This window comes from Plecotus auritus (assembly GCF_963455305.1).
Source record: "Plecotus auritus genome assembly, chromosome: 13".
Classification (NCBI taxonomy): domain Eukaryota; kingdom Metazoa; phylum Chordata; class Mammalia; order Chiroptera; family Vespertilionidae; genus Plecotus; species Plecotus auritus.
This window is the reverse complement of record NC_137779.1, coordinates 30,286,707-30,300,203: the sequence shown is the minus strand read 5'-3', so window position 1 is coordinate 30,300,203 and position 13,497 is coordinate 30,286,707. Positions and strand designations below refer to the sequence as shown.

At 59.4% G+C, this 13,497-nt stretch overlaps 1 protein-coding gene across 1 annotated transcript in view; it reads right to left on the bottom strand.

The window, feature by feature from the left end:
* LOC308238415 (refilin-A-like) overlaps nt 1-13,497 on the bottom strand; it is an 82,683-nt gene that overhangs the window by 63,507 nt on the left and 5,679 nt on the right. The window contains exon 3 of the mRNA XM_080650248.1: nt 1,126-1,215. Coding sequence (XP_080506374.1) covers nt 1,126-1,152 — 27 coding nt within the window. The 5' untranslated portion in view covers nt 1,153-1,215. The remainder of the gene's footprint in view (nt 1-1,125; nt 1,216-13,497) is intronic.

Genomic DNA, 13,497 nt, shown 5'->3' with positions numbered 1-13,497 from the left:
GACTTTTTAAAAAAATATATATTTTATTGATTTTTTACAGAGAGGAAGGGAGAGGGATAGAGAGTCAGAAACATCGATGAGAGAGAAACATCAATCAGCTGCCTCTTGCACACCTCCCACTGGGGATGTGCCCGCAACCAAGTTACGTGCCCCTGACCGGAATCGAACCTGGGACCTTTCAGTCCGCAGGCCGACGCTCTATCCACTGAGCCAAACCGGTTTTGGCTGAGTAAGAGACTTGAGGCACAAAAGCAACCGCAGTGAGAGACGTGGGGGTGTTCACACAGCCCGTGGCCACCGCAGGCGAGGGGAGGGGGAACGGTGGGTGGTCCGCACACAGGCCGCTGAGCAGCAGCCGGAGGGGGCTATCGGGACACACACAGCGGTGACCAACGGCGCACGTGTGCAAGCTTGCTCCCCGGAGCCCTGCACTTCCTGGCGTGGCCACGGGCATCGCCGGCATCTGCCTCCAACATGAACGCTGTAGGTGTCCCCGCTGTGACCTCCAGCCGCCAAGCCCAGCGCCCTCTGCCTCCCCCTCTCCAACCAGTGAGCCGCGTGACAGCGCAGTGACCTCAGCTGTGAAACGGGCACAACGCCCGCTGACCATCCCTTCGCTTCACCACATGCGGGGTTGAAAGCTATGCCACGTGCCCTGACCGGTGTGGCTCAGTGGATAGAGCGTCAGCCTGCGGACTGAAGGGTCCCGGGTTCGATTCCGGTCAAGGGCATGTAACTTGGTTGCGGGCACATCCCCAGTGGGGAGTGTGCAGGAGGCAGCTGATCGATGTTTCTCTCTCATCAATGTTTCTGTCTGTCCCTCTCCCTTCTTCTCTGTAGAAAATCAATAAAATATATTTAAAAAAAAAAAAAGAAAGCTATGCCATGTGATACCGTATCTCCTATCGTTAGGGCCGAAGGCCACTCACGTAGCATCTCGCAGCATTAGGGCTGGACATCCGATCACATCCTACGTCCTGTATCCTGGTGCCCGCCGCCGCTAGGAGACACAGACGCGAGTCTCTCCACGTCCCTTGCCCACCCTCTTGGACACGCAAGCCCCTCCCTAACTCTCTAAACAAATCGCTCAGCCACATCCAATTCCAGCGACGCCGAGTTACTTACAGTTTCCCAAACGCGCTGCGACTGCATCAGCGCTTCTCCAGGGGTGGTCCTTCGGGCGGCGGCAGCGGCAGCAGCAGCATCCCCTGGGAACTTGATAGAGACAAAAGTTCTCAGGCCCCGCCCCCGCACCCACTGAGTCAGAAACCCGGGTGGGGCTCAGGGACCCGTGTTCCCACAAGCCCTCGGGTGGTCCTGAAGCAGCACTGACAGACCCACGGTGCGCGTCCTCTCCTCTGCTTTCTCACCACACTGCTCGGCGAACTCCTACGCAGCCCTGAAAGCCCTCCTGGTGGAAGCCCCTCCTGGCTCCCAGGGCCCGAGGCAGGGTTATGCGTGCTGCCCTCTGCACTAACGCAGCAGCTGCTCACACTTGTATAGGCCTTCCCAGGGCACGGTGCCGTAAACATTTGCTTAGAAGGCTCTCTCTGCTACTAGGCTTAACGTGTATAGTATGATCGTACTTTCTGTACTTTTTAAAAATATATTTTTATTGATTTCTGAGAGGGAGAGGGAGGGAAACATCAACGATAAGAATCTTCGATTGGCTGCCTCTCGCACGCCCCCCACTGAGGATGGAGCCTGCAACCTGGGCAGGTGCCCTGACTGAGAATCGAACCTCGACCTCCTGGTTCATAGGTCGGCGCTCAACCACTGGGCCACACCGGCCTGGCTCATGTTTTTGTTTAACTGGTTTGTCCACAGCAGCAAAAGAAACCAATTCCTCCTCCAGAATCACCAAGTCAGTGCAGGAGGCATATATACACTGCAGTCTACAAACCCAGGTGGGAGGGACAGAACTTACTTTTCTAATTAAGAGTTTTAAAGTTCTGTGAAATAGGATTCGAGGGTGTGGTTTTTTTTGGGGGGGGGGCCTTCTCCAAGTTTCCCCAGGGAAAGACGCCTTACTTCCTGTGTGTGTGTGTCTGTTCTTAAAAGCTATCCGTGCGGTGACTGACGGAGAAGAGAGAACATAAAACTGAAAAAACTAGGCCAACTCTCCCAAACAGTTCTCGGGTCCAGAGGTGGGAGGGAGCACAAACGCACGCTGCTGAGGAGACGGGGCCCGGAGCTCCGCCGACCACAGCCCACGGCGCTGCACTGGGAGGGCGGCTCACCCCGACGGGTCGAGCAGGACCTGCACGCTGCACTCCAGGCGAGTGACGTGGGCACGGCCCACACGCGGGAGAACACAGCACCAAGCGACAGGAACAGCTTCACCTGAGACTTCAAGTCTCACTGGCCATCGGCCTTGACCTCTCACCCTCAGTCCTTGCGGGACCAGAAGGGCTCCCCGGTGACCGCTGAGCCCACGGGTGGCCTCTCTCCCCCACCACCCACAGCCCAAGGCCGGATGGGCTGCCTCCCCCGTGGTGGTGGCCGGGGAGCGCGGACCTGCCCTCAGGCCAGCGGGGGGTGGCCAGCAGGGACTGGGGCAGGGCTGGCCTACGGCACGTGGGGCCCCACCGGTGACCACGACAGGCCCACAGCGTGGCAGTCGTGTGGGGGTTTTCTTCAAAGAGCAGGAAGTGTGGGACCCTGGGCGGTTCCGTGTGGAGACGGACAGCTGCCGCCAGGTGGGCTGCCGGGGGCGCTGCCTCCACCGGACCCGCCTCCTCTTGCAACCGCCCCTCGTGCCCTTCCGCCACCCGGGCTGGGCCCCTGGTCTGGTCCCGTGTGGGCCTGCGGTCCTCACCCCGGTTATGGCCAGCACCCCACCCTCTCACCCCAGGTGCCCAGCTCCAACTATACATGGTCACCATGGTGCACAAGTGGCTCCCCACACACAAATTGACCATGGAGTCCACACACACACACACACACACACACACACACACACACGCTGACTACGGAGTTCACACACCACAGGCCAGGCACAGAGCCCTGTTATAAAGTAATTTTATTAAACTGATCTGGACATACTGTAGGTCAAATAATATTTTCTGAAGACAATTATGGACTTTAAAGCTCGACATAAGATTAGTAGCTTCCAAAGTGTTAGTCGTTTCCCAGCAACAGCGTGATAAAATAATTCACCTATGTAGAAATATAGAACTCTGGACGAGCGGGAAACGCGAACCCGCGAGCCTGGCGTCCCCGCTGGGGAGGAAACCAGCCTCGAAGGCCAAGTGATCTGCCCAAGCTCACATCCCTAACAGTGATCAAGCCGGAAATCAAATCAACCGTCCTAGCCTACAACTACGGGCGCTACTGCAACGGGCTCTCTACCTACTACAAGTCTAGCTTCCCTAACGCCTCGCGCTGCTGGACACGAGAAGACGCTACAGTAAATCGCGGTCGGGGACCGGCCTGGAAGGGGCTGTGCCGGCCGTTCTGGGTGAAGGGGGAGCGTGTGGGACGTGACCCCCAAAACTTGCGATGCCGTCTGGAGTCAAATCCAGACGGTGACCAGTCAGCCCAGGGGCCACCTCGCTCCCCGGCCCGCCCACCGTGTGCTCCTTTAAGCCGCCCCCCCACCCCACGCGGAGGTTTCCCTTACAAAAACCCCTTCCAGTCAAACAGAAAATTCACACGTGAGAAACTCAAGCTCCGTCAGCACTTCCGTGACTATTCTGGGTGGTTCGTTTCCCACCTGTGCCAATGGAGACACCACGTGGGGACAGGCCACCCGTGTCCGAGCTTCAAAGACCCTAACTTCCCCACGACTTCCTGAGCAAAGGGCTGCATGTGGGGCCAGCGCCGACAGGACGGGCAGACAAGGCTGGCCGCGGCCGCTTTTTGTTGTCATTGGGGACTTTTGGTCGTCTAGACATTCCTTGAGTTCCTCCACATGAGCGTTTAATATCAATGTAGCCAAAAAAAAAAAAAAAAAAAAAAAGGCCTAGAACCCTCAGCCTCTGTCCACAAACACTGCAGGTCCGCCCGCTGTGGTTTCGAGGCTCCGCCAGCCAGAGCTCCCCCGCTCTCCGCCCAATGTCACCCCCAGAAAGGCCTTGCCCGACTGCTACCTAAGGATGTCCCACCCCCGCCCTCCCACCCTCTAAGTCATCACCCCGTTTATTTTCTTCATAGCAATCACTACCTCAAACTACGCTGTTGGTTTCCTCATGGCCTGTCCGCTCCACCAGAAGTTAACGCCATGAGGAGGGCCCTTGTCTTATTCCCAGCACCCAGCACAGTGCCTGGCACATAGGAGGTGTTCCATAAATACTCGTTGAATGAATGAATGAATGAATGAGTGAATGAAGGGTAACTAGCATAGACATTCAGGCCTAAAAGGGAACCGGTAGGTAATCCTCAGCCAAGGGCCACCGAGGGCAGTGGGGAGGGCTCCCGGCCGCCACTGCCTGGAATCAGAGGGACTATGAGCAGGGGCTCCTCCCACCTCCCACCCCGCGGGCTGCCCTGGCCGGAAGGATCCAGCCACAAGGGAGGCCCCCCCACCTGAGGGCAGAGACGTCCCAACTCCGCCTGCTCCTGCCGCCCTATTTACATTCAGCTATTTCCCCAAAAACGTTCCAGTTAAAACTAGGTGATGTAGTCGCTACAAAGGAAGTCTAACAGAACAGTGATTAGCAGAATCCACAAAATTAAAAAAAGGTTCAAGGGAGCGTGCGCCTGCCAGTGACTCCTGATGGGCCACATGAGTGGCGCCCGAGCCGCCTGAAACCTACAGAGATCTGATGCCATCTAGGAAGGGTGGTGCTTCTGGGAAAGGACCTGGAGGACACACAGGCAAAGTGGGGTGACAAACAATGGGATCTATGGAGAAATTCCAGAGCACTGCCTTGGGGAGCTGTCCCTTTCAAATGCATTAACTGATACGCCTGATCGAGAAGGGGGTCGTGAGCTCCGGACGGGGTACCTGGGACACTCGCTGTCGGGAGAAGCGTCCGCAGGTGGTGACGCGGGAGGCTGGGTGAGCGTGGTTTCCTGTGTAGTACTCAACCACGGAGGCGTCGGGCCGGAAGCCCAGGAAACGCACACCCGCGTTCCGTGAATGGGAGATGGCTGGGACCTCACAACCCATCCTGGGCAGACGCCCGGAGGGACATCAAGCTGTGGGACACACTCGGTAGGAATAAGAAAACCGCCTCACCTACGCCTCCTCAAAAGGAACCTTCTGCCGGGGCTGCCGGGAGCAATTTCTTGGGTCAATGCAGGTATTCATAGGGTTTCCTTCCTAGTGGCACTTATGGGTTTTAAGGTTTTTAACTCCTAACGAAACTCTTTATATGACTGATATTTTGAGATGGTTTCTCTCCTTTGTGTGCACTCTCTGGTGGATGCAGAGGCTGGTGCTCTGGCTGAAGGCCTTCCCACACTCATCGCATTTAAAAGGCTTCTCTCCAGTGTGCACTCGCTGGTGGATGCAGAGGCTGGAGCTCTGGCTGAAGGCCTTCCCACACCCACAGCACCTGTAGGGCTTCTCCCCCGTGTGCACTCTCTGGTGGATGCAGAGGCTAGAGCTCTGGCTGAAGGCCTTCCCACACTCATAACATTTATAGGGCTTCTCCCCCGTGTGGACCCTCTGATGCATGCAGAGGCTGGAAGTGTGCCGAAAGGCCTTCCCACACTCTTCGCATTTGAAGGGCTTCTCTCCGGTGTGGACTCTCTGATGCATGCACAGGTTTGAGCTATTACTAAAGCCCCTCCCGCACTCGCTGCAGACATAGGGTTTCTCGCCTGTATGCACTCTCATGTGAATCTGAAGGTGTGAGCTCCAATTGAAGGCTTTGCCACACTCATAACATTTATAGGGCTTTTCTACCGTGTGGATTTTCTTATGTCTGTTCAGCTTTGTGGTGGTGCTGAAATCCTTCCCGCAATCATCGCATTTATAGACCTTCTCTCCTGTGTGGTCCCTCCAGTGAACGTGGAGCTCTGATATGTGAAAGAAACCCTTGTCGCACTTGTCACACTTATGGGGCTTCTCGGCAGTGTGCACTTTCTGATGCATGAAAAGGTCTGCTCTCTCAGAGAAAAACTCCCTGCACATGGGGCACTTGTAGATCATGTTTCCTATTTGGTGTCGTGGCTTAGAGGAGAAAGCTCCTGGCGGCTACTACAGTTACAGGGCCATGCTGGCAGCTTATCTCAGGCTCGCTCTGCTCGGGGGGTTCAAGGTCGGCCTAAGCTCTGCCCTGCCTGCCTTCCTGAGGAAGGCTTCTTCCTGCATAGTGTTCCCCACTCGGTCACTACTGCCTACGCAGCGACACGCACGCCCGCGCGCATCCTGGGCTCACGAACGCAGAGCTCCCTTTTGGGTCCTGAGTGTCAACATGGCACGGGGCTCCGGCTGCAGACCTTTGCGTGGCGTCTGGAAGCCCCTGGAAGCTCCCTCGTGGGGATGGCCTCGCACTTCCCACGCGCAGAGGCGGCGGTGCGCGGCGTCCCTCGCCGCAGAGGCTGAGGCTCCGTGCTGGTCTCGGCCCCCGCAGGCTCTCCGGGAAGAGTTAGTGTGACACCCGGCCTCCTGCACATCCGCCGGGAGCCTTCCCCGGAAGCCAGTTCCTCGGGCCCAGGTGTGCGGCTCCTCGCGCTGAGGACTCCCTGCCCGGGCGCCACTCCCGCCTCCTGCGACAGAAACAAACAGAGACGGTGAAAGGGCCGTGCTGTGCAGGGCCTGCTGCCGGTTCCTATCGAAGCGGGTGTCGATGTGAGCGCAGACCTGCCCTGCTCCTGCGGAGGGGCTCCGTCTTCTGAGCGCGGTCCGCGGGGTGCAGGTCTGAAGAGAGAAGGTGCAGATGTCAGGCTCCTGTGCACAGCGAGTCACAGCCAGCACCACCACTCCCTGCGACAGACACCTGGGCACAGGGGGCGCTACTGGGAAAGGAGCCCGCAGGAGCCCGTGAGCGCGCGAGGAGCAGCCGCCCGCACACAGGACCAGAAGCAACGCCCCCACGGGGACTTCGGAAGGGCAATACTGCGGCCTCCGCAGCCACACACCAGGTCGGAGCCGCCCTGCAGTCCCGGGGAGAATGGACACACACGTGCACATCAGGCGCGTTTCTGTCCTGTGCTTTCCTGATGAGCTTCAGGTCCTGAACCTAAGACGTCAAGTCCCGCCCGGCCTTCCCCGCGCCCCCGCTTTGTTTCAGGCTTGCACACGCTCCTGCTGTGCCTGACCCTCCTTCCCCGCCTGCACTGCCTGGTCAGCTGCCCCCCCAGAGGCCCCAGTGAGCCTCCCGGTACTCTCTCCTGAGAGCCCCCCAAAGCAGCAGCACTGTAAGACCTCAGCGCCCCTGGGTTGGATCCGTCTCCTGAGCCAGGATGTAGTGCCACGGCACCTCGTGCGCAGCCCGTCGGTCGGTGCAGGGAGGAGCTCCACCTGGTGCGCGCGTCCCCGAGTGCCCCCCGCGCCCTCTCTGCCCCCACAGACCCTGCTGCACCCATCCCAGGGCATGTTCCAGTCACGTGGCAACCAACACGGGATAACACATACAGCAAACAGAATGAGGAGCAAACAGAAGGAAGTAACCCCACGTGTTCCACCTGAAGGCTCCTGGGGTTTCGGATCACGCCTCGGCCACCGTTTCATCTCACGCGTCCTAGCCTCAGTGACACCACGGTCCGTGAACAGAAATGAACCGACCGTGAGCACTTTCAGTAACACGCTCCACCCAGAGGAGGGTACGGGGCTGTCTGAGGAGATTTCTTTCACATTAAAATGGCAAAATAGCCCTCGCTGGTGTGGCTCAGTGGATAGAGCGTCAGCCTGTGGACTGAAGGGTCCCAGGTTCGATTCCTGGTCGGGGCACATGCCGGGTTGCAGGCTCAATCCCCAGTGAGGGGCGTGCAGGAGGCAGCCAATCCATGATTCTCTCTCATCATTGATGCTTCTCTCTCTCTCTCCCTCTCCCTTCCTCTCTGAAATCAATAAAAATACATTTAAAAAAATTGTTTTTAATACGTTAAGTGCCAAGCCTGTTTGGTCTTCCTTTCCGTTTAGCCCGCGATATACGATTTCACCGGTACGCTGGCAGCACCAGTGACCGACGAGGTCCGGACGGAAAGTATAGAGGCGGTCATTGGTGACTGACATGATGATTAACGTGTTAATGGCAAAATAAAGTGACTGTTTCTAGGTGGAAGTGTTAAGATAATAAAATTCAACCGCATAAGCAAAGTTTCAGCACACATACAGTCAACGTCTAGAAAAAAGTATGCGCACACCGATCCTCTGGCCTGGTAATCGCTTCTAGAGATGAACCCCGAGATCTCGGCAAGCGCAGGAAGGACCGATGCCCCCACCGACTCCGGAGGCAGCACCTGCCGTGTACGGCTGCAGGCACCAGGCCCAGGACGCTGGGCGGAGAGGGCACCATCAGAGGGGAACCGCTCAGCATGGACACGGAGGTGCAAAAAGCCACCCGGTGGGATCACACTCGCTCAGGCTGGGACGGAATCAAGACGAACCTGACTCAGCAGGAGAAGCGTCCTGAAGGCGGCGGCAGCCCCAAGCCCCGGCACGAGACGTGCACGCGCCAGCCGGTTGCCGAGCAGAGGCTGAGCCCTCGAGGATCCCGAGTGAGCCCGCAGCTGTGACAGCACCACAGGGGCCGCCGACCTGGCAGGCCCACGGCCACAGCTCCAGAGGCGGGGCGCGCGCAGGGCACCTGGTGCCGACGAAGCAGCTCCAGGATTTGGGACTGTGACACTGTGACACACCGTCTCCCTGGCCTGCATGGCACCCCCACCCGCCGTCCCCCCACCTTGCCCACGTCGCCTTCACTGGAGACGCCTGCCCTGCCCGACTTCAACATGTAGGGGTGCTCCAGGGCTCCAACTGGGGACCCCTCTTCTCCGAGTCTACAACCTCGCCAGTAACTCAGCCACATCGTGAGCTCGGCTTCCAGCTTCATCCGCAGCCCGGCTACAGACACCCCAAATGACCTTTCCAAACCCAACCCCTCAAACTGCTCCTCCCCCTCCCTGCGCTGCACTGCCCCACCCAGGTCGCCCCCCTCGCTGCCCACCCCCACCTGGTGTCCCCCTCCCCCGTCTCTCCACCGCCACTGCACCCACCTGCCAGGCAGACTGCCCACAGCCTCTCGATCACGTCTCTGCTTCACCCCTGCCCCTCCCTCCCTGTGCCCCGCCACCCCCACCCCCCCCCGGAAGCTCTTTAACTGCACACAGCCTTCAGGTTGGGCAGGTGCTGGCCGCTGGCTCTACCCAATCTCACCTCCTCTAGGCTCTCGGCCACCACACACCGCGTCCTCCAGCCCTCTCTTCCTCAGACCTGCCCAGCCTGTTTCTCCTCCGCCTCCCAGGCCCACGCTTCGCCCGGTCCTCAGAGAGCTGGCGTCACCGTCACGGTCACACCCAGGTCTCAGCCCAGCACCGCCTCCTCAGGGAGCAGCCTGGACCCACACGACCTGGGTCACCGTGTGCCTGCCTCCTTGTTGGCGTCGCCTCTCCCTGCTTCCTGCGCTTAGGCAGCTCCCATCAGCAACGTCTCACCTCCTCACCTCCGTCTTCCCGTCACCCAGCCACAGATGGTTCTCGAGTGTCTGACTGAGCCAGGCCCCGCCTGGACAGAGAGCGGAAATATAATGGGTTCCCTCCCTCATGGAACTTGGTCCAGCACGGACACAGACGCCCATCGAAGATGTCCATGCAGACATGACAGCCAGCTGTGCTGAGTGTGACGAGGTGGGCTCCCCAGTCAGAGGGTCGGGCACCACCGCCCTACACCGTGAAGGGAGACGTGCGGCCTGAGGAACGGCAGACAGACCAGAGCGGACAGACGTGCTTTCCTCCCGCCAAGTCCTCCACAGACTCGCCCCCGGACGGCGCAGGTGCTCACGGCTCATCGTGAACCGACCCGGAATCACAGCTGACGGCAGCGGCGCGGCCTCGCTGGGAGGACGGGAGACGGCGGAGGGGAAAGCACTGTGGAGTGCCACGCGCAGCGGGCCTGCGCACACACGCGCTTCCTCACTTCCCTCTCCTACTTGGCCTGACACGTCCGTCCTTCACTAGAGGCTCCCGGACCCGGGACCCAGCTCCGCCACACGAGGCTCAGTGCCAGTTCCCCTGGACTCTCCCTGTCCCCAGGGCTGGTTTAAAATGCCTCTGCTGCCCTGACCGGTGTGGCTCAGTGGATAGAGCGTCGGCCTGCGGACTCAAGGGTCCCAGGTTCGATTCCGGTCAAGGGCATGTACCTTGGTTGCGGGCACATCCCCAGTGGGGGGCGTGCAGGAGGCAGCTGATCGATGTTTCTCTCTCATCGATGTTTCTAACTATCCCTTTCCCTTCCTCTCTGTAAAAAAAATCAATAAAATATATTAAAAATAAAATAAAATAAAATAAAATGCACCTGCCATTACCGGCCAGACGCCCGTGGCGGCCTTCCGTGAGCCCACACGACCCAGGCTCATCTCCCCGGGCTGCTGAGTGTGCCTGCACCTGTGTCAGGAAGCGAGCTAACCTGGCGGGCGGACACTGGACTTCAGTCCCGGTCCCAAGTCCAGTTCCGGGCCTGACACCTCCCAGCTGGGCGACCTTCAGCGGTTACTCCTCTGGGGAACGGGGAGGGAGACAGACGTCAGTATGCGGGGGGGCGGGGCTCAGTGCCTCAGTGCTCAGCTCTCCTCTGCAGGGGACACTGACGGGGACGGAGGAGAAAGGACCCTTCAGGACACACGCAGGAGCCGGGGGGTCAGCGTGCTGGGGACAGCAGAGGCACGGGGGGTCAGCGTGCTGGGGACAGCAGAGGCACGGGGAGTCAGCGTGCTGGGGACAGCAGAGGCACGGGGAGTCAGCGTGCTGGGGACAGCAGAGGCACGGGGAGTCAGCGTGCTGGGGACAGCAGAGGCACCGCGTCCTCTGGCTATAGGACCGGCCCTCCTGTCCGTTCCCTCTGCCAGGCTCTGTGGCCTCCCTCCATCGAGGGACAGCGGGGCCCTGCCCGGGGCGGCAGGTTTGAGGGCCAATGTCTCTCACCTCAGAGGACGACACCCAGTTACTGAAGGGCTTCCTCCTCCCACTGCCGGGAACAGGGACCAGAGGGACAAAGACCGTGTTCGGGCCCAGAAAGAAGGGGCAGCACGGAGGCCTCGCGCCATCCTCGGCAGAAGCGAAAGCAAAGCCGGAGGCGCCCGAGGCCGGGCTCACGAGCGGAGGGGACGGCGGGCGGGGCCTGGGGCTGCCCCAGAAACGCATGTGGCTGTCAGCCAGGCTGTCCTCAGCACACTGGGCGTGCGAGTGTCACAGCAGGTGGCAGCTCAAGAACTTTGGGATTTGGGATTCTGGCTATTTTAATGGATTTTTAAAAATTGTGGTAAAAAAACAAAAAGTTTAGCACCTTCACCACTTTTAAGCGTACAGTTCAGTAGTGTTAACAGCACAGTCATCTTGCAAAACAGAAACACTGTACCCACTGACCGCCCCCCCTCCCCCACTGCTAGCTCCCGACCCCACTGCCTCCGGGACCCGCTCTTGCCACACACGCCCTCGCTCTCTGCTTGGAGAGCTCCCGCGGTGCATGTGGGCTCCCTGTGCTCCCCAATGACACCCCGCCAGCGCCGCCATCTCGGCCGGTTCCTGCCCCGGCGGTTGGAGACCTTCTGCGGGAGCCCGTTCCCACGGCCGCAGCCTGCACCAGCGCCTGTCAGAAGCCCTTAGGAACTTGAATTTCATGTCAGGAGGCCTCGAAGCCTGCGTTCTGCAGCTCCCCTGGTTCTAACGGTGAGCTGGGCCACCCCCAGGCCCGAGGTTACTGAACACGGGTGAGCCCAGAAGCCTGGCTTGTTTGCCAGCTGACGCCAAGTACTCGGAATCCGTGAAATGCTCTTAAATCCTATGAGGCTTAACCCTGCACGCTTGAACCGTGCATCTGAAGTAAGGCTGAATAAGGGCGCGCCAGGGCTCACTGGTCGTGTGCAGGAGACAGGAGCCAGGTGACCTCCATGAACTGTCTCACCGCTCACCTCGGGGCAGGTTTGCTCTGGCTCAATGCCTTCTTCGTAAGACCTGTCACAGGACCACGGGCGGCACCGCGGAGCAGGACGTGGAAATAAGCAATGATTATTTCATGAGCCTGAACTTGCAGGGGCATGAAAGATAAATGAGCCTCAGGACCGCTTCACTGAATGTCTCGGGTGACAGACGGGGCGCGTTCCAGTGGGAATGGAGGTGCGGGAACACCCGCCTGCTGGGAAGCAATGCATGGACTCTGCGTGCGGCAGATACGACGCCAGGTTAGGTCCGTTTTTAAAATCCCTCTTCCAGGAGCAAATGGGAATCCACTGAAGCCCTTGGTCTCCCGGCCTGTGATTCCTCCACGTGGATTAACTGGACTAATACTTTAAAACTGGGCTGAACGACTTCAGCTGACCGAGCTAGTTCCACTCCTGTGCCCTCTATCACACCGCTGAACCGTTCCAAACTACGGGTCCTGTCCATTCCCGGAAGGCCCTCCGCGGTGCCAGGACGCCACTCCCACCAGTGCTCAGGGTGGCACGCACGCCAGCCTGCCGGGCTCCGGCACTCCGCTAGGCGCATCTGCTCCCAAAGGCCCACAACTATGAACTGAACGACAGTGAACATGGGACCAAAGCGGAGCCGGTCAGACTCTCCTGGGGTCCCACTGGGAAGGGGGACTGCCGGAATGTTTGTGTCCCGCCCCCCCGCCCCCTCATTCACACAATGAAACCTGGTCCCCATGTGGTGGAATCAGGGGATGGAGCCTTTCGGAGGACCCGAGAGCTCCTTCACCTCTTCGCGTGAGGACAGAGGACACAGCGAGAGGACGGCCGTCTACGGACCAGGAGGGCCCTCACCAGACAGACTCCACGGCACCCTGACCTTGGACTTGCAGCCTCCGGAGCTGTTAAGACAACTTCCAACGGCCGGGGGGCCTTCCAGGCTGGGGTGGAGACCGGGACCACACTCCCTGGCCGGGCCGGCCTCCTTATGGGAGGGACCGGTTCGACAGCATCAGCAGAGATCACCCCAGTCAGTCTGACAACCGGACGACTGACCATAGGACCCCCAGCTCTTCAGAGAAGCCGCCACCTGCTCAGAGAGGCAGAGTTCAGCCCGATGAACCCAGAGACACGCGCGACATTGCCCAGAGTCAGGTGCTCCATGTGAAAGGTGCTGACGGCCTGTCTAAGCTGGACAACATTCTCCAACCTTAAACGGTTTAGACGGGTTAATTACATCCCAAGAAGAACACAGAAACGCTGGTTTCAGTCATGGGTTTGTGCACAGCGCCTACTCGCTCGTACAGCGAAGCCCAGATCTGCAGCAGCAAGTCACCCCCGCAAAGCCTCTCTGGGAAGAACCCGCACGTCCGCACGCCCTTTCGGCGCAGCCTGTCCATCCCCGTCCCCTCACCAAAGCCTACTCCCCCCCCAACTGGAGCAGGACCCCCGTCCCCAGGTGCCAGAGGGGACCAGGTTC